Source organism: Hemibagrus wyckioides, linkage group LG03, assembly GCF_019097595.1.
Source record: "Hemibagrus wyckioides isolate EC202008001 linkage group LG03, SWU_Hwy_1.0, whole genome shotgun sequence".
Lineage (NCBI taxonomy): Eukaryota > Metazoa > Chordata > Actinopteri > Siluriformes > Bagridae > Hemibagrus > Hemibagrus wyckioides.
Window position 1 is genome coordinate 6,454,475 of NC_080712.1, and position 21,906 is coordinate 6,476,380.

Consider the following 21,906-nt stretch of genomic DNA (forward strand, 5'->3'; position numbering starts at 1 on the left):
TTACTGCAGCTCTAAACCATATACGCTTGTTTATTTAATCTTTATATTTGAAATCCATCCAAAACTACTGCTAAATTTCAGAATATATTTATAGACTTATATACTTAGGCGTAAATACATACAATAGAAATAATACAACATGTATACACAGTGAGTAATAGGTAAGAGTAAGGTTTCACAGTGTTATAAATAAAGAGACATTTTTAGTCCTCTTGGCTGTTTTTCACTTTTAATGCCGAGGCCTCATCGTTCCCAAGCCCTCGCTCTGAACTTAGGAATGGTCTCCCCCCCCTTTTCATTATTACCATGGGTTTGTTGAAGTTGGCTAGCCTCTTTGAGCTTATTCTAAAATTCGAAGAGGGTCAAAAGTCATTATCCTCTGTATTTCTAACTGAAGGGCTAGACAAGACAAGCTAACCCAGCTGGAAGACCTCAGGAAGAAATCATCCACTTTGTGTGTTTCTTCTTAACGGTCAATCATGCTTTAAAGCACCTTCTCATTTCGGTTATGTGTTCACAGAGAATTTCTGAACACTTTTCTAGGATTAATATGAAGCAGTATTTATATACGGAAGCAAGTTTATACAGAACACATTAGCAGAAATATCTTAATTTGTGTACAGAGCAATAAAAAAAAGAAACAACAATGGGCTTGTGTTAGCTTAGTGGTTAAGGCGATGGACTACTGTTCAGAGGTTGTGAGTTTGAATCCCAGGTCCACCAAGCTGCCACTGCTGGGCCCCTGAGTAAGGCCCTTAATGCTCAGTTGTGGTAAAAAAAAAAAAAAAGATAAGTTGCCCTGGTCTGATAAATGCCAGAAATTTTGTCCAAAATAACGGACAGGGTGGCAGAACCGGAGTGAGCCCCGGGGTAGCTCTGGGACCCCCGCAGCCGGACCGAGAGCCCTCCCCTTGGCCCTGTCTCCACCTCCCTCTGGAGCTCGCGGCCAGGACGGTCCGTATCCAGAGGGGTGCAGGCAGGCTCATAGGGTAGAGGCCAGCCTCCGGAGCTCAGAGGAGCTCTCTGATTTCCTGAATTTAAGCACTTTGTCCTGGTCTATTAATAATGAGTGCTGATGTCTTGAAATCTCTCTTTAAAATGCAAAATTTAGAATACTAAAATTTGCTTGTAAATAAAGAGCAAATTTTACCGTTACAATGAATTTTCAAATCCTTTGTTTGGCCTCACTGGGCAAGAATTGGGAGACTACACCAAACAAAATTTTTAATATTTAAAACACTCTGTCAGTATCATGTGAGCAAATCTGTTGCCAAACAACAACTGAGGTCATATCCCAGCAACACCTAAATGTATTATCTTCTAATTTACTAGTGTTACTGGTCCCAAAGCTTCTAGATCCAATGGCTTCTAGTTTTCCTTTGTTATAAAGGAGTGGGATCAAAAAGTGCTTGGCCCCTAAATCACTTCTTGTAGGTATATTTCTAACTTAGATTTGGTAATGAATCAAAATAAAAAGAACAGGGCTTTTAGAGATAGGGGCAAATAATAAAAAACCAAAAATCTCTACCATACACAAGTTGTCTTTTCAAATATATCAGAATATATATCCGAGTTCATGACCCAACTTGTAAAAACCAACAAATTTGCAGAAAAATGCAGTGTTTGGCAGATCAGCAGGACATAAACAACTCCTGACATAAGTGTTTGCTTAAGCTTTGGAATAAAACACTTGGATGATCATCAAAAGATCCGGAAGTTTTTTTTTTATAAAACCATAAACAGATGGGACGCTTGATCTTTCTGGTTGCTAGCAGGAAAAAGAACATTGTGTGCAGTCTATACTCTTTGAGTTTCACCCATTTAATATGACAGGAATAGCAGATGGGAAGAAGAATTCTGAATATACATATTTTAAATGCATGCTATGGTTTTGAATCTGGTATTCAATAGTTGTATGAGCAAACAAAAAAAAATGAAAATTTGTATGGAAATGTCATTTTCTGTACTTTTTGTAGTGGTGTTGAGCTGAATGCTAGTTCAGTTCATCTTACTGACGAATCTATAGTCTTGGTTAGAAAGAAATCAGCCCCAGACTTGCTTCTTGTTTCTTTAGGCCATTCTTTGTATTTTTCCTTATGACCATTGGTGGTACTGTTGGGCTTGCTTCCACAAAATCCAACTGCCCTTCTGAATCCGAATAAAACAAAAGTGACATCCAGGTTAGGAAACCCCCTATTCCAAAAGTTCTGACAGCCTGAAGTGAGGGATGTGAGTATAGAAATTAAAATCCATCAGTCATCCTGGACATGAATAGATCTGCATTTAGAAAGCTGAATTTAAGCAGCAATGGGAAGGAAGAGGGAGTTTTTTTTAGTCTAGTCCGTATTTACACCCATACGTAAGATTTGCAACACACTACTCGACTCTTCCTTCCTCCAGTTTCCTGTCCCTTGGGAAAGTGTACACATAACTTATACATGTATTTGTGTTGCCTAGTTGTAGTGTATTCCTGGCCTCTGATTGGGTTCATTTATAGTTGATGTTCAGCTGCATCCTGCTGACCCCCCCTCCACCCTTGCCCACTCTCTCACGGCAAAACTTCCCTGGAAGATTCTGGGAATTTTGCTCTCGGAGCAGAACTTTGCATACATACATACATCAACCCCACTGTATAATTTTTTGCAAAATATATACAGTTTACAGTATAAGCAGCTTCGGTCACTCTGTGTCCAGCACAGAATAGTACTACTGTCCATTGAACAGTTAACTTCAAGCCATCACAGATGACTGAGTGGTGAAATCTTCCATCCTGTCAGCAAGTCTTGGTTCTGATGAAATCTTGGTTTGATCAGCCTTCCAGACCAGAGGTTGTTCTGGGAAGTGGGAAGTGGTGACTTAGTGGTTAGGGGCTCTGTATTGGTGAGTTGTGAGTTTGAATCCCAGTACCACCAAGCTGTACAGATCATTGATTTGTTCAATAACTGTACTTCTGGATGACACAGTCAATCTGGAAGTTTTTGGGTTCTTGGGTTTTGCCCTGGATACTTGTGCCATTCATCTGCCCCAAGCTAGTGACTTGGTTCTTTGAGGTTAGCCAACAACATAAGCAAGACTACAAGGGTGGAAAGAACAAGACAAAGAAAAAATTATTGAAAAATATTCAATATTACTTCCAGAATTTTGACTCAAATGCCAGACATATCATTTTAGCTAAATACGACATAATATTTCATATACAACCACAACCTTCTGATTTAGAGAAATCCCTGATGGGCCATGGATTTGTTTTTAAATGTGATTGTTGACACTAATTTCATGACATCCATTATTACCCTTCTTTCCTTAAACCCCCTCTTCTTATCTCTACATGTGCCTGCAATGGATAAGGTACTGGTAAGGATCCAAGCAATTCCAGGAATCAAGCATTGCATTTTTTCTGTAGACGAATTTCAGGCACACAGCTTTCAGATTGCAGAGGCCCATTGAGAGGGAGCTGTGGTAATGCTTAGCATGTGTTAGGAGGCTCATGTTAGCATGTATATTTTACCTCACCTTAAAGCAGTGCTTGAACTTCTTGCTGACAATGTAAAGGATGATGGGATTGATGCAGGAGTTGATGGTGACCAGGTTTATGGCAAGATAGTCCAGAACCAAGAGGAAGCTAAAAAAAGGGTGATTACATTGTTTAATTATTACCAGCTTTTTAATCGGAAGGGGGATTTAGGATCCACTTGTTCCCTGGTACTATCCAAAACTCAACGACTTGTGTAAGGTACAACAGTTTGCTCAATAACATGATGAGGAGTGTCAGAAGAAGGGACATTGGAATGGATTATTGCTCACCTGTACAGTTCACAGCGGTTTTCATCCCTAGGATTTGGCAGCAGTTTCTTCAGGAGTCTGCTGACATGCAGGGGGATCCAGCAGAGCGCGAAGATCAAGACCAGACAAAAAACAGCCTTGGCCACCTCTCGCCTCTGCAGAACAGAAAGAGGCCAACATTCCAGTATTGTTTGTAGAATCAGACACTTTGTTGTACACTGGACCTTATTTATCAAACATCTATGTCCTATGAGAGGTGTGTTTGTGTACATTTCCTTTTGAATAAATTTGAATTTTAGAACTGGCGCTCTGTATTAGGATTGCCATTTAGTTGCCATTTTATAGTTTTCAGCTGCCTGTCAACTTTACCTTTTATGGAGTTTTGTGCACATGGCTAATGGTAAATCAGCTGAGCTTTGAACATGTGACCTGAATAGCATTTATCAACGTACACACTTATCAACATACAGCATTACAAAAACATTTGTAAAGGTGAGCAGAGGTTTTAGCTCAGGCAAAGACAGTAAACAGCACCATTGGGGAGGAACCTCAAGGGTAAACCCTTTGTACCATTGGTCTGCACCTTGGGACAGTTGGATATTGTGTACCTTCCAGTCAATCACTGCTTTTGAGTAAGTGATTTACCTTGGTCTGGGTTGCAGTGGATCCAGAAACTATCCCAGAAACACTGGGTATGACACTGAGATTCACCCTTGATGGGATGATGGGGTACCATTCATACCAAAAAGCAACCCTGGAGCTGTGAGGTGGCAAAACTACTTGCCACACCACAGCACCACCAACCACTAACACATAAGGAGTGTAAATAGACTCTAAGAACCATGGTCAAAGGGTAAAAAGAGTGTATCCAGGGAGTCCCACCCTATGGACAGTGGAAACAGTTAGTACTATTTACCTGTTTGAGGTGGTCACTTAGGGCAATCCGGAGAGCTCCATTCCTGTGGCTAAGCATCTTGAAGGTCATGCAGGTGTAGAAAAATGCAGTGCAGGCCAGTGGCATACAGAAATAAAATCCAAACAGCCACCAGTCCTTTACATCTACATATTGCTGGAGGTAGGACAGATTCCATGATTAAAAAATAAACATCCTGTACATACATTACACATGAACTAAAGCTCTATAGCAGGGTTAATGTCAGGCAACAAATTGTGTATATACAGTATATTTAAATGTCTATCAAATGTCTTCTCAACATTTTTCCAGAGCCCAGCACAAGTTTAACTCAATCATCCATGGAAGAAGGCACAGCAAGATTTATGTCTAGTAACAAAAACACTAATAGCTAGCTGTTTATGGTGGATGTTATGTAAGAGAAAGTTCATTCCTGCTCCACACATATGGCCTGGCTTTCTGCTTCCAATTGCACACTGTTAAGGTCTGTCATCAATTAAATCCTTCCGATTCGTGAGCTAGAAAGCCCAACTCTGTGATTCACCAACAACCCTTCCATCCATCACCCCCACCCCCTGTGGATTGTCTCTGTGTCTTTGTTTCTGTCTTACTCTTAAATATGTCTCTTTTTCCAGTTCATTGAAGCTTTGATACAGATTGTTCTGTAACAAACTTTGGAAAGAGAAAGAGGTTTTTTCTCTCTCTTTCATGAGCTTGACAGATTTACTACATCTATCTCTGCATAATAGAGCAAACAAACAAGTACAGACAGGCTTATGTTTTGCTCATCAAACTGTTTAACATGCAAACAAAGAAGTACTTTGGATATTTTTTTAATGTTAATTCTTACTAATCAGATAACATTCAACAGAATTCCATTGTTTCACAGAGATGTTTGTTAGAAATGCTGTATTTCTGTGGTGAATCTTTTTTACCTGCATGAATCTGGAGGAAGCAGGTGGTTTGAGCATACAGGTATGGTAAGTCGTGTTGTGGTAGTTGAAGGTCACTATGTTAAACCCGATAGCCTCAGGCACGGCCAGAATAACCGACAGCACCCAGATGAGCACAATTTCAACCGCGGTGAGTAAAGGAATGCCGACTCCTTGAACACGACTCCACGATGCAACAGCCCTGTACCTGTAAAGAAATGAAACAGAAACACACTTAGCAGGAAATTTTGAACTGGGAGAAATGTATACATAATTCACTTGAACTTTACTTAACATACTTAACCTACAGCATAGAGCCATAGCCAGTAAGGTATGTCCAAATCTGTCAAGCATCGCCCTATTATTTATCACCAATAACTCCGATTAGAGGACTTTAACATCAATAAAGTATCAGGGTCAAGTGAAAATGTCAAAACAACAGAAGAATATTCTTGAAAATAAAGGAAGGGGTTAAAAAATGTACTACAACCAGGAACTAGAGGGTTTTAGAGACATTTTGGCTATACTTTTCCACATCCAGGAGTACATACAGTATATACAGTTATTTATTAATCTATTATTTCTTTTTCAAATGATTTAAATCTGGAAATTAACAGTTTTTTAACTGTCCACCATCTTCAGTATTCAAGCACAGTTTTTATGTCGCTAAGCTAATTTGTCATATTAAATCCTTTGTACAATTTATTCCGAGTCTTCCTTATACTTCCACTGAAGGTTTTCAGATGAGACCCCAACTTTTTACACAAACTTGTGGAGTCTCTGGTGGCTTAAGCAAGCAAAAAGGCTACATACCAAAAATTAGGAACTTCTGAAATGCTTTTCAGAAGTTCTGAAAACACTTTCAGATGATCATCATATGCAATGAAATCCTTTGCTTTTGAATGGTAAAAAGAGAAGCATTATCACTAGCTCTTTCTAGACTTTTAGACCCCACTGTATGTAAACCTCAAGGGAAACTGGCTTTTCACATGGAATGAAGTTGAGGTCAGAGCACAGGGTCAGCCTGCTGGATTACACCCTTGGGGCTGAACAGAGTTTAGGGTCATTTGCTTGAGGGCCTGGAAGTGAAATTGCGTAACGTTTACAACTTCTACAAAAATCTTTACCCCTAATCTAATTATTCAAATCTGTTTTTTGTTTTGTTTTGTTTGTCCCTATGGGTGAACTCTTACTCTGTAGACTCTGTACAACAGATGGTTTCTACATAATACTTAGAACCCTTTTGTAGGAAGCTTGGACGGTCCACAGAAACCTTGAGGAACACTTGGTTATATCGCAGGACGGTTGAATGCTGTATTAGCTTATAAATAGGCATTTGCATGGAATCACATCTAGAATCGAAGCCTAATAAATATATATGTTAAAACCGTGAGGATTTTTTGTGCATATAGAGGAGTCTCCAGTGTCAGTGTGGGAAAAAAAATCCATTTAGGGCCATATGACTCCACCCTGACTTGAATTTCTTTCCAAAAACACTACTGTCTTGTGTTATTCCTTTCCTATTGTGACATCCACCAATTCTAGAAGATTCTTCATTTACAGCAGAACGACGTTAATAGGAACTGAACGAAAAGCATCGTTCTGCGTGTAAATATTAAAGAACTGCTGATTGTGGTTAAGCTTGTTGTTGTTGTTTTTTCCTTCTTCAAACCCGTGTTTGCTTGGGTGTTGCATTAATAACTCCTCTCTCGTGTGCGTTTCCTGTAAAATGGCGCATCAAGATTTTATGCATAGCTATATTTTTCATGACTCATTTGTACATTCCTGTTGAACAACGATGGGGCATTACTATTTCACCAAGTGGTGTTGTATCTACATTTCAGACGCTTAAACAGACAGACACAGGGATGTGAATCAGATGAGATGAGACATTTCCTCAACGCTGACTGGATATAAATCAAACACAGCTGTGCTCCGAGACGGTAGATTGGAGTTTTCCCCAAAAAAGTTCCTCACACTTACATATGTGTCAGAAACCATGAAGGCCAATGAGTGTCTCATAATCTCTATCAATACTTATATATCTATTTATCTAAATAGATAGATAGATAGATAGATAGATAGATAGATAGATAGATAGATAGATAGATAATATAATGGTTTATTGACTTTCACGTATTTTCAGATTTTAAAATATAAACCAATTGCTTCAGCAAAGATATGACTGTCAAACCGATTCTCACTTCTTTGTAGTTTTCCTGAAAAAGTGTAACTTGCCCGTGAGTTCTGTGTCTCACACAGAAAACAGTGACCGTTATAACCAACCCTAAACCCTTCTGGGACGCCTCTGGCCTCAATAACCCACATCTGGCATTTTTTTCTCTCTCTCTCTTACTCTCCCAGACTCCACCCCAAATGAGTGAATCCATTAATCTTTCCTGTTGAGTGTTTCATGGGAACTGATTTTACAGACACTGCAGGGTGTGACTGCAGCCCGTGACCGGTATCTCTTCGATCGCTGTGAGAAAGAAAGACCCCTTAAGACTCTTTAATTAATTTACACCGCACGGCACGCAATATCGAGTCCTATTATTATCATCACTGAATGGAAGACAGTAGCTGTTTTGCACGTCATGTGATATTCACGACTAGTTTGCGAGGACAAAACATAAATAGGGCATGAATTCCATTCTCTCGGTTTGAGAAAACATTCTTCAGTGCCATATGTTACTGATTTGATGGTTGATTTCGAGCGCTAATGGCAAAGAATGAGCTAAAACCTGTGTGACATTTAAAGATGAAAAAGGACTGCTTTATCTCGGAAAGATGTATGTAGGATTTTGTCCTAAAGAGTGCATATTTTTATTAACATTTTGGGTAACACTAACCCTCACTTCTCATGTCATGCCCAGAGTTTGACCCTAAACATAAAGCTGCTTCTGAAATCCTACACTGAGCCTCAGGGTTAACGCTTTAACCAGCACAAGTGTCAAGCACCAAACTGAATTTAACAACAATCCCTAAACAGCATTCTTACAATCTCAGATGTCTCAAATCCATCATTCTTATGAGCAATTCGAAGATCTAAATCTAAAGGATGCTGGAAAAAAAAGAAGAGAAGAAATCCTTATAGTATGTGATACACTAATAATATTCAAAGATATATTTCATCACAATTCTGTAATATGTCCTGAATTAATACCGTCCACTGCTCACATCAAGCACAGTGAATTTAGCTACTTCTTCATAATATCTCATCTCTTACTACTCTGTTTCTGGTCTAAACCCATAACAATATATGATTATTGAGAAATTGTGAGTGATTTCAGTCTTCTGTTGTTTTTTGTCACCATTAAAGAAGACAAAACCAGGACATACCTGTCCACGCTGAGCGCGCACAAGTTCAGCACCGTGATGCCCACCGATGCTTTTTGAAGAAAGGGTACCAGTTTACACAGGAAGAGCCCGAACGAGGTTTCAACCATCGGCCATTTTCCCATCAGAAGCTGCAAGAGAAAGAAAGTGAGATTGTCTTTCATTACTTATCATGGATGGATGGATGGATGGATGGATGGATGGATAGATAGATAGATAGATAGATAGACAGACAGACAGACAGATAGATAGACAGATAGATAGATAGATAGATAGATAGATAGATAGATAGATAGATAGATAGATAGATAGATAGATGCTTTATTCATCCCAATAGGAAATTTACAATTTACAAAGATTGCATTATAGCTAGTTTTTTTCTTTAATCCATGAGGTGTTTATGCTTTTGTGAGGATAGCTGTTAGCAGAATTATGCAAGGCAGGAAAATTGATCACTTTTCTTTTAAATAAATATTATAACAGGATTCCTATTAAAACACGATGCTTCACAAGTTGCAGTATTTGATTGACATTTTAGGAGACAGAAGTGCAGGGGATTATAACTCCTTCCCAAATTGTATATTTCTGCATCAAACTGATCTTTGTTTCTTAATTTCTTAAAAAAAAACATAAGTAGTACATAAAATATGTAAGGTATGTAATTTTAATTGAATTTTTCCAACACTTCCTTTCTGTAGAGTTCAATTTTGTTTGTATTGTAATTCTATTCTTATTTTTTATTTAATTTTTTTTTTTTTTTTTTTACAGTGGCTGAGAAGTGCAAAACAAAATAACAAATCCAAAAACACAACAACAATTCAGACAAACCAGAAAAGGTAGGTATAGTTTGTGAATGGAATTCTTACCTCTGATTGGACGAGACATCTGTCACTCAAGATATACAGGAAGTCCAGCAGGCTGCAGCAGTAGAAAGTGTATTGGTGTGTGTATGAACGCAGCTCTGATCTTATAACGCTCCTTACATTATTTAATCTGGATTAGTTTTGTCTTCGAAACATTCCTGCATTCTTCGTGTGTGTTATTAGAGATCGCAAAATAATCTTTACACCATTATACGCTATCAGTATATCCAAAATCACGCTATATGAACGTCCCTCCTCAATGTAGTGCTGAATGAAAGTCATTTTCTTATAAATATAAATATATATGTTTGTTGTTTTCTTAGATTTAAGGTTGCAAAAATGGTTTGAAGTAAAGGCTGAACTCCACACATGTACAAGAAATAAAGTTAGATGCACAATTTTCTACTTCTTGTATATCGTGAGTGACCGATGTCTCGTCCAATCAGAGGTAAGTATTCCATGCGCAAACTATACCTACCTTTTCCGGTTTGTCTGAAATGTCCTTCGGATTTCTTATTTTCTTCTCATAGTTCTTATTTTGTTTTGCACTTCTCAGCCACCATAAATTTGACTCTGTTTTCATGACAGTCGGAAAAGCATTTTCTCCTGCAATTTATTGAGTTAATTCTTCACTGTGTGTAAACCTGTAATAATTACAATCACACACACACAAACACACACACACACAAACACAATATAAATCTATAAGATAAGATTAGATTTTGCCATCAGTACGAACAACAATTCATTCAAAGCCAAATAGAAGAGATACTTCTTTAATCTCCTCTTAAAAGCCACTACATCACTGGCATGTATTTCATACCTTGGAAGCCTTCCCTGAGTAGAGATATCTTGAGATGAGATTTTTCAATAACATCAAGTTTAAACCCAATTATTTCTCTTGAAGCACTTCTAAAGAGCACAAAGACCAAAGAGGCTTAAAAGTTCAAGTTGCTCAATAACAAAACTCTGCTTTCAGTTTGTGAATCAGCATCCTGGTCTTTATATATTGCAGTCATATAGTGTATAACTTCCTTTCTATGACAGCTAAATTGCTCCTGCCAGATGGATGGCCGTCTCTTCTGAGCAACACATTTATCAGCACTTAATACAGTGAGTAAATCCTGTCTAGTAAAGTCTGTTCACTCTGTGGCCATCTTGGCAAGACTTCTAGGTGTGTTAATTCCCAGTCATGCAGGATCAGATTCTTATCTATGTGTAAGGAATGGATTTACAGAATGATGATTTAAAAATGCTGTTAGGTCTAGACTCCAATAACACCCACAAATTCTGTAGGTTACTGTGCATACATAAAGAAATACATGTGATTACTGTAGATACTGTAGCTCTTAGAGCCCATGAAGAAAGTTTAGGACTGCAACTGCCATCAGCTGATAACTTCAACAAAAGAGACTTTATGTTAAAACTAAGAAGAAAAAACTTTCTTCACATATCCCAACTTTGGAGGTTAAGGTCAGAGCACAGGCCCCTGATACAGCAGCCCTGGAGCAGTACGGGTTAATAAAGGCCTTGCTCAGGGGCCCAACAGGGGCAGCTACGCAGGCTTGAACCCTAATCCTCCAATTAACAACCCAGACCCTTAACCACTTGAGCCAGATGTGAAACATTTGAGTCTGGTTTCTTCCTCATATCACCTCACATGCTTCAAAATAAAGGTTCTTAAATAGTTCTTTGTCATGGTGTATGGTTCTATGCATGACCTTTACCATCTTTGGAACATTTCTCTTGAACAAAAGGTTCTTTATAGTGCAAAAAAATACCTTTTTAGACTAGGAAAATGTTCTTTATGGCAGGTTCTTTAAGGAACCAAAAACAGTTCTTCTATGGCATCACATGAATTATATTGTCTTTAAACATCACATACTTAACATCTCTCTCTCTCTCTCTCTCTCTCTCTCTGTGTCTCTCTCTCTGTGTTTCTTTGTCGAGCTATACATTCCACTCCCGAGCTCCCTGTGTTCTGAGTTTCCAGTGAGACCACTGGCTCTACACCTGGTTGGAGTCTTGTCGCTTGGTGGTGCTCACTGATGCTGTAGAAGGATCTGTCTGGACACAGCCGTGGACAGAGCCACTTGGGGACTTTCACACCATCACAGACATCTGCCAGCTTGTGACAGCAAGGAATTAGTGTCTATAATGAACTCAGAAACTACACTGACCTAATAGTTCCTCATTTACATTTTTTACTGTCCAATGTCACCCAAATGAGGATGAGGTTCCCTTCTAAGCCTGGTTCCTCTCAAGGTTTCTTCCTCATATTATCTCAGGGAGGTTTTTCCTCACCACTATCACATCAGACTTGCTTATTAGGGATCAAATAGGGATAAAATAGTAACTTAACTTTAAACTTTATCATTGTTTTCTATGTTTCTATACTTCTGTAAAGCTGCTTTGAGACAGTGTCCACTGTTAAAAGCGCTCTACAAATAAATTGAACTGAATTAAGTATCTCTGTATTACAAATCTGACTAATCATGTCTGCTTAAGAGTCTGATAGGCCAAGGTCTGCTATTTTCCCACAAGGCAATGTGCTCATATTTTTCCTTCTTAGCCTGGCTTCTGTTTTTCCCGCTGTTTAACTACACTCTAAATAGCAGGCTGTAGTATTTTACTACTATTTGTATCTGCAGGAGGCTCTGAAGATGAAGATGAAGATGATATCATCCATCAGATATGAACAATACATGCAAAGCTCCTTCAAATGAAAGGTGGAACTCAGGCTTCAAACTGTACATATGAATAATAGTTGGGACAAGTTATTGTCCTGATAAATGTAAACAAAGCTGAGAGAAACGACTCATTTCCTATTTAAAACGGAAATGCATCATAGAACCGAATGCTAGCTGCCTATTACCCGGGATGTTTGTAATACAGCTGTAATACAACAGTCTTTTTTTTTACTCTAACCTTTTCCAAAAACCCATTTCTGTTCTTTAAGGTCAAACATCTTGCACTGATTATGCTATTCTGCCACTTCTAAGCCTTCAAAATGTCTCCCTCTGTATGGCTGTAAGGCACTGGCATGGTCCATGGTCCATATGCCAGCTAATCTAATCCTGATTCTGTGCTCTGGCTGTTCGTTAAAGAAATCAACCGCTGAGCTCCTATTAGTGCATGTGTATCACATCCTTTAGTCTGTGATCTATTACAGGAACCCAAGAAGGACAAAGAGAGCTCAAGCTACTCCGAGTTCCTGTGGTGTGGTGCTCTGAAAGGCTGGAGTGGCCTTGGCAGGACTCGGCTGGAGAGGAACTGGCTTTTGTTAAGCAGGAGGAAGGAGGATTATGTATCATGTATAGTTTGTGGAGGAAATCCTGACTGTGTTAACACACAACACATTGTGTGTGTGTGTGTGTAGGAGTAGGTGTGTATGTCTAAAACAGGAGTCACTGTCATAAAGTATAATGCAGGTCAACCATTCAAGGTCACCTCTGAAAAATCTCTCCAGCGGATTCCTCCAGTTTCTCACTATGGTGTTGTTTATCTTGTGTGGTGAATGCTTCACATAAACAAAAAACAATTATGTAAAACTTTCCTATTAAAGAAATATTTATTCAGTCTTTTGTTGAAGGAGTCTCTAGTGTCAGTGTCAGTCTCCAGTGTTTTTTTGCTGGTGAGGGAAGAATTGCTTATAGCTGCTTTAATGTAAGTGATAACACGAACTAGCGTGTTTCACATAAAATGTAATTACTATTGTATAAAATGTATGACATGCTGTTCTTTAATTCACACTGTGCTCTAAGAGAAATAAAACACTTTTATCATCATAAAATAAGCGCCTTTAGGATGGTGACACTAAGCCTAATTCATCACAAAACCTAGTCATTGATTATTTTCCCATAACAGCACATCATCCAGAGTGTTTTATTCCCTACATCTTTGCTCTCAGATCTCCAAATGTATGAAATAATCAACCTTAGCATCCACATTACGCTTGAAATTAGGCTCATATGGCCAGCGTAAGTGGATATTTGACCCTGTTGAATTTTTCAGTGTTGTTTAACACACTGTCCTGAAGGATTGCTGGAGATAAGAGAGCAGAGTTTAATGGGTGATAACACACCATGCCTCGTAAGGCCAGTGCTCTGTGTGTTTGTTTTAGCTGGCCTGATTCCTTGCTTCCCTCATCATTACACACTCTCTGACATTACACTCTTCTGGGAGATCGAACTCTCACTCATTTTTTTTCTCCCTCTGTCCCACATTTTGGTTGAGAAAGAATGTGTTTTATAGAATATTTAGAATAGAGTGAAACTAGTTTATTGAATATTTAATACGCAATAAGTGCAAAAAACAGATATCAAATGGTTGTATTTAATATACGCCAATCATTTTGACCTGAAATGCCCAAAAAAGATATTGATTTAAATTTACTTTGAATATAATACACACTACTTTATTTGTCTACACTATTATTTTACATTTTAGAATTTTTTTTGGATTTAATTGGTGTTATTTCTCATAATTATATACATGTGCAGCAAATATCTATAACTTTCTTGCTGATAAAGTCATGTCTATGTCAATTTTTTTTGTAATATTTTCTAATCCTTTACTACTGAATTAAATAGCAAGCAGATTATAAAAAATGATCAATGTTTTAAAATACTCATTACAAGCTTCTCTTATTTTAATTTCTTCCAATATATGCAAATATAAATGCTTTTATTTATGATTTTTCCTCTTTTCATTTACAAATGTATGTCCATATTGCTTTCCTTTGTTTATTAAACTATTTTTTTCCATCGTTTTCTGTTGATAATTTGAGAATTGCAAATTGATTCCCTCTTATAAAGAACTTAAAAACCATGAGGATTCAGAATTTGTGTAAACAATGAAGCAAATCTTCTCATTGGTTTCCTTGGTCAGCTTTGTGACCATCATTAACTCATAAAAATGAAGCAAAACAAAGTGATGGACGAGATGATGGCCGGTGTACCTGGAATACATCGGTGTTGTTTCTCAACACGATCAGCAGACCATCATGATCGTAAAAATCCGAGTAAATCAATCAGACAGAGTCATAACATTGACTGAGAGAAAATCAATTGGTGAAGTGGAAAATTGTTAAGAAGCATGGACACACTGGTGAGCTCAGCATTTGCAAACAGTCTATAAGACCAGAGTAGTGATAGGTTTAATCATACAGGAGCATTTTTACATAATACTTTAAAAGACTGAACTGAAGAGACTCATCTGCAGGGTTTAAAATCATCTGATCAAGAGCAGAACTGAGTCTCAGATCAAATTTTATGGACAGAGGCATTTATACCGGACTAGACTTCTGATCAAATGCATTCAAGGTGTTTTCTGTGGAATATTATTGACTGCTTAGATCAAAATCTCAACCTGAACACTGACTGAACACAATAATGTTCAAGTCAAGATGTTTCAATTCCTTCAAACATTAATTTGAAGCAAAACAAAATTAAAACAGCTGTATGATATTACAGACCTGGCAAAGCATGAGCAGGTTAGATACCCAGTCTTTGGGTGATATTTTGTCACTCTTAGAAATAAAAAGGTTTTTTTAATGGTTCTTTGGAATATTTAAGAGATCTTCCGACTGTGATTTAAAAACGTTTTGTGTAGAGATATATATTGAATGTTTATGATTTTCCCCAGTGGGATAAACTGTAACATTATTAAGGGTTAAGTATTGTGTTACTTGGTCAACTTCTTGATCAACAAAAATGATATGAATCAAGCCAAACATTTAAGAGAGAATATGCATGGTACATACAGCTAACTCTTCTTTTCATAAGAACTAGCTGACAATTGGCTTTATTCTATTAACAAAGGACAAAAGAAGACTACTCCAACATGAGACTCAAACTTACCATCTACCTAGTGATAGAGTGAACAGTTTTAACATTCAACCATTTGGGAGATAGATTTGTTCAACTTAAACCATGTGAACTTCAACCTATTTAGTAGGTATGTTTTTGGGACAGACTAAAGTAGACCAGGATCTTTTAAAATGAACCAATAAGAATGTCCATTTTGGCAATTTAATCAGGACAGCCTGACCAAAACATGGACATCCAGGACAGTCAGATGTTGGTGACCCTTTTAGACCCTTTTACTGGTTTACTTCAAGATCCTAGCAACAAATTTAGAAATTTTTTGTGCAATCTTTGGTGACTCTCTGTGTTGGATACTGCTCTCCAACTCACACCCCAGTTGCTGTTTAAAAGTTTTTGAGTTGAGAGAGCTGATCACTATTGTTCTGGTCAATAATGTTCCTATCACTGAGTTCAATCACTGATCACCATTGTTCATAATGACAAATCACAGATTACCTGTATTCCCAAAACATCAATCACAGATCACCTGTAATCACAATGACCAATCACAGATCACCTGATTTCCCAAAATACCAATTAGAGCTCATTGTTGTTCTTATGACCAATCACAGATCACCAATGTTTGTTATGACCAATCACTAATCACCATTATTTATAATGACCAATCACAGATCACAGTTGTTTATAATGACCAATCACAGATCACCATCATTTATAATGACCAATCACAGATCACCATCATTTATAATGACCAATCACTGATCACCATTGTTTATAATGAGCATCACAGATTACCATTGTACATAATGACCAATCACTGATCATTATGACCTATCACAGTTCACTGTTGTTCATTATGACTAATCACTGATCACCATTACTTATTAAGACCAATCACGGATCACTTTTGTTCATTATGACCGATCACAGATCACCGTTACCCATTATGACCAATCAAAGATCACCATTATTCACTATGACCAATCACAGATCACCGTTACCCATTATGACCAATCAAGGATCACTTTTGTTCTTTATGACCAATCAGTGATCACCATTATTTGTAATGACCAATCACAGATCACAATTATTCATTATGACTGATCTCAGATCACCGTTATTCATAATGAACAATCACTGATCACAATTATTCATTATGACCAATTACAGATCACCATTGTTTCCCCAATTACCAATCACTGATTACCTGTTTTCCCAAACCCCAATCACTGATCACCATTTCTCCGACAACTGATTACTGTTTATCATTGTTCCCAACAATTAATCACTTATAACCATTGTTTTCAGTGACAGATAATTGATGACCATTGTTCCCACCAATTAATCACTGATGTTTTCAGGGTACAATCACTGATCATCATTGTTCTCAAACATCAATCCCCAGCTAACATCACAGTTGCTGGTTATATGAGTAGCACATCCCGGCAACTAATCACTACTTTCATCAGTGCCCAAACACCAATCACTGATCACCATTATTTCTAATTGCTAATCACTCATCACCACTGTTCCCAAGAACTAATCACTGATCACTATAATTTGTCCCATCATCATCTACATTAATAAAAATGAGCCATTCCTTCTATATAATATGCAAGTATATAATCTGTAGTCATTAGCAAATGTTTCTATAAGAAAGTGAAAGTATATTAGATTGTATGCTAATTATATGCTATTTTTTCCTTCTTATTGAATAAAGATGTATGCTTTGTAATTATATACATTTATATATGGGATATCAGTCTCTCTTTCATGGTGCTGTAGTGTCCAAACTAAAACATGTATAAGTTAATAAAGTATTGCAGAGATCTTTGGGATTTCAATGCTAGATCTTTGGGAGATCTTTGGGAGTTAAAGGCTAGATCTTTGGGAGATCTTTGGGAGTTAAAGGCTAGATCTTTGGGAGATCTTTGGGAGTTAAAGGCTAGATCTTTGGGAGATCTTTGGGAGTTAAAGACTAGATCTTTGGGAGATCTTTGGGAGTTAAAGACTAGATCTTTAGGAAATCTTTGGGAGTTAAAGACTAGATCTTTGGGAGATCTTTGGGAGTTAAAGGCTAGATCTTTGGGAGATCTTTGGGAGTTAAAGGCTAGATCTTTGGGAGATCTTTGGGAGTTAAAGACTAGATCTTTGGGAGATCTTTGGGAGTTAAAGACTAGATCTTTGGGAGATCTTTGGGAGTTAAAGGCTAGATCTTTGGGAGATCTTTGGGAGTTAAAGGCTAGATCTTTGGGAGATCTTTGGGAGTTAAAGACTAGATCTTTAGGAAATCTTTGGGAGTTAAAGACTAGATCTTTGGGAGATCTTTGGGAGTTAAAGGATAGATCTTTGGGAGATCTTTGGGAGTTAAAGGCTAGATCTTTAGGAAATCTTTGTGAGTTAAAGACTAGATCTTTGGGAGTTAAAGACTAGATCTTTGGGAGTTAAAGGCTATATCTTTGGGAGATCATTGAGAGTTGAGGACACAATCCTACCTTGTAGACGGTGATGGGAATGTCTATGATGATGTAAATGAGGTCACCCAGTGCCAGGCTTGCGATCAGAGCATTAGGTCCATTTCTCATGCACTTGTGCTGGTAGATAATCCTCAGCACTGTGGAATTCCCCACCAAGCCCACCACGAACACCACACATGAGATGAAGGTATTTATGACCTTGAATGTATCTTTAATGGACGTGCGTTCTTTACACGAGGTATAGACAGTGGTGCAATTGTCTTCTGAGTGGCATCGGTGATTTCCTGCTTGGCTGATGGGTCCAGTGAGATTAATGGTAGAGTTGGGAAAGAGGGTGCTAGTGACCTCTTCAGTCATGTTTGCTTGAGTCAGTCCACTGGAGGCCATGATGGCTGTTAACACCAACACGCGAAGGGTCAGACGGTCCATTGCTGAACGTTGTTTGATTCACAGATTAAAGTCCAGGGCTGAGAAGGAAAAAAAACGACAATATTAAGTGTTAAGGTCATTTTATGATTTTTTTTTTTTTTACATTTCTTCCTTTCAATTCAAAACTGTACACACGTTGGCGCTGCTGCGTAAACCTCCCAGTACAGCCATAAATATCAAAGAGAATTGCTTAAGCGTACAACAACAGATCTGTGAAACTTCCTCACTACTTCAAAAGAGATTTCGTGAAGCGGCACAGATGGAGCGTGCCACTACAAGTTACCATCACGCCGCGGGACGAGATGTCGCCTCTCCCATCAGCGATGGCATGGCGCTAATGGCACAAAGCGCCGCACCAGACCTTTTGGGCTGTCTTCATTTATTTATTTACTGTCTTCTTCGTGCCTTTCTTGCATGCAGGGTTTCCACGTATGTGGTTTTCTTCACACACATTTCTCCCTCTGGTTCTCATTTAAGATTCAGAATGGCGGTTCACCCCAAACAATGAGTCACTTCAAACGTGAAAGAAGCAAACTTTTTTGGACCCTTTCACAAGCCTGTTACACAACACTGGGGTTTTGTGTGGATAAGAGTGTAGAAACTGCAACTCTATCTCTGTTGCAGGTCACGTCACTGACTGATACAAAATAATAAACAAGCAAACGTCTGTGAAAAGATGCCTGTGGGCTCAGTTTGAAAGGTCTGTGAGGATTTGGAGTAGAATAAAACTTTTTGGGTATTAATTTCCGAAGTTTTTAAACATTTAAGAAACTTTTGTCCTTTACCTTGACAGTGCAGATTCTTTTGTATCCAGAGTTTATTGCTATAACCAAGGAAATTGTATTAAATCTTAACTATACCAAGAATACTAGATTGCAGTAAGTTTTAAAGATTTTTACACACACACACACACACACACACACATGTATCTTTGTTTTTTACACCGGCATTGACAAAAGATGTGTGTGTGTGTGTGTGTGTGTGGTTTAAACAGAGGCAAACTGGACTAGAACTAAACTTGTAAACTTGGATTTTATTTAAAAGTTTTTAAATCAATTTAATAAGAATTTTTCAAAGAACAATTCAAGAAATTTTTACATTTATGTTTATGCATATATGTATATTTTTTATCTCTAGCCAAAATACCAATTAAAGCAACTTTAAAAAGAAATTAAAAAAAGACCCCCCCCCCCAAAAAAAAATTCCCAAATTTGACTGTTATGGCTCCATTTGATTTTTTCTTATTATTTAAGATCATTTTTAACGTCAAAGCTATTAGATCATAATTTTTTATAGACAACATTTTAGAAACCATTCTCTGAGAAGAAAATTATTTTGCTCTAATAATCTCTATGTAAATCACTTTAAAGTCTCAATTCTAGTAATATGACTAGTGTGAATGTACATAAAAAAAAAAACATCACTTTGCACAACCGCAGCAAAGCAAATAACCAAATGAAAACAATCATGATAATAATAGTACTAATGTTTTTTACACTGAAACTTAAATCAAGTCCCATCTTCTTCCTAACATTTTCTCCTTTCAGGATCGTGACAGCAGAGCAACACTTCAGAAGCGAGATGCGTTTCCTGTTCAAAGTCCCTGCCGCCACCTGGTACACAAAGAACTATTTAGCCGACAGCCCTTCAAGTAGCATCATGGTTTAGCATCATCCCGGCGCTACAGGGACGCTGCATGACAGCCTGTAAACTGCTCGGCTGATGAATTATAAATAGCCCTGGTTTTGCACCTACCGCTCCTTAAACGTCTGCCTCCCCTCGGATCCTGTCACTCAGTCAGTCAGCGAGTTATTCAGGAGAACTTTGAGCTGGAGCATCCCAGACATCTGCGTGCCGTCACATGAGTAATTAAGCAACTATCAAAGTAGAGGAGGATCCCGTTTGGGCCGCCGAGGCGCACTGAGGCTGCTGTGTGAGGTGCTGTGGAGACCGTCTCCAGCTTTTCCTGTGTGTGTGTGTCTATGAGTGTGTATGAGTGTGTGTGTGTGAGAAAAAGCACTTGGACTGGGTGGGATTGTGATTCTCCACCTCCCCCCTGGCTGGCTGGGAGGGGGCCCTCAAAGGAAACAGCAGCCGTTTTCCGTAAAGCACAGCCTGCTGGTGATGATCACAGGAGATTTGCTTTGTATACACAGACCATGTCGGTCTACCCTCTCTCTCTCTCTCTCTCTCTCTCTCTCGCCATCCTCTCTTTCTTCACTTTCTCTTCTTGGTTCACAGAAATCACACACATTTCCCATAAGAGCCTGTGTTTTTCACGTCAGCCCATGTGGTCACATGTGAAAAACATGTGAAAGTGAACTCCATCATGTCAGACCCTGAAACTGTGATCCTTTACTTATAAACTGCCATTTTTTTGTGAAAGGTGCTATATATAAATAAGATATTATTATTATTATTATTATTATTATTGATTTTTATTTTTTACATAATAATATCATTCACAGAAATGAATGATTATAATAATAATTAATAAATTAATTAAACTAAAATATATAATATATATTGTAGAAAATATAGAAATATTTATGCATATATAAATATTACAAAAATAAAAATATAAGAAGAAAAAAAAGAAGTTAAAATAAGAAATAAAACAAAAACATAAGTTGAAGTCATGTGAAGATTAAATGAATCATATATAAAACAAAAATAAATGAAAATATGTGAAAAAAGAAAACGTAAAAAATGTTAATGTCGAGGGGAAAAAATCATATGAATCATGTGGGGGGAAAAAATACTGGAAAAATAAATGGATCATACTGCACGTGAAGCCTATTCATGTGAATAGAACGACATGAACCTAAACAAATCCCTAAAAATGAATTATTTAAAAAAAATCATGTGTGGAAAATGAATCATGCAAATAAAACCAAATAAAAAACACAAATGAACATAAACAAATTGGGTCAAAATTCTATATGAAAAAAGTCAATCATTTGAACATAAATGAATCAAATAAATGATACATATGAGGAAAGAATCATATGGAAAAATAGATTCTCATGGGAAAGATGTGTGTACATTTCACACGTGAATCATGTGTGACTTTTCTGTAAAATTCTCCTGGTTGAGAAGCAAACAGTAAACTCAGGACCTAAACAATACCTATCTAAAAATGATCGTCCTGTGGGTGGTCAAGCTGGAGGGAAAACCCTCTTTCTGTTTGCTCATATTCTGTGTGAATACATGCAGCCATCTTTTTCTCTAAGTTATGTGCAACTCAGCAGAATGCGACTACATGATCATATGTAAGCTCAGCGCCTCCATGACTGAATCTCTGACCATTACACGAGCCTGTGCATTAATCCTTAACATGAAACG

At 37.7% G+C, this 21,906-nt stretch overlaps 1 protein-coding gene across 1 annotated transcript; it reads right to left on the bottom strand.

Moving 5' to 3' along the window:
• Positions 1-774: 774 nt before the first annotated feature.
• ednraa (endothelin receptor type Aa) lies at positions 775-20,564 on the bottom strand. The gene is made up of 8 exons (XM_058385593.1): positions 20,317-20,564; positions 18,151-18,599; positions 8,968-9,095; positions 5,632-5,836; positions 4,700-4,852; positions 3,805-3,938; positions 3,514-3,622; positions 775-3,073 (listed from the first exon to the last, which is right to left on the bottom strand). The coding sequence occupies exons 2-8, from the start codon at positions 18,559-18,561 to the stop codon at positions 2,936-2,938; spliced, it is 1,278 nt and encodes a 425-aa protein (XP_058241576.1). The 5' UTR covers positions 18,562-18,599; positions 20,317-20,564; the 3' UTR covers positions 775-2,935.
• Between the last annotated feature and the right edge of the window lie 1,342 nt (positions 20,565-21,906).

Bases quoted from the DNA above. Each gene is read 5' to 3' on its own strand.
- ednraa (XM_058385593.1), bottom strand. From the start codon at position 18,561: ATGGACCGTCTGACCCTTCGCGTGTTGGTGTTAACAGCCATCATGGCC. The intron at 5,837-8,967 runs GTATGTCCTGGT...ATTTCTTTACAG, and splicing joins TGCGCGCTCAGCGTGGACAG to GTACAGGGCTGTTGCATCGT. The intron at 4,853-5,631 runs GTAAAAAAGATT...TCCTACCTCCAG, and splicing joins CTTCCTCCAGATTCATGCAG to CAATATGTAGATGTAAAGGA.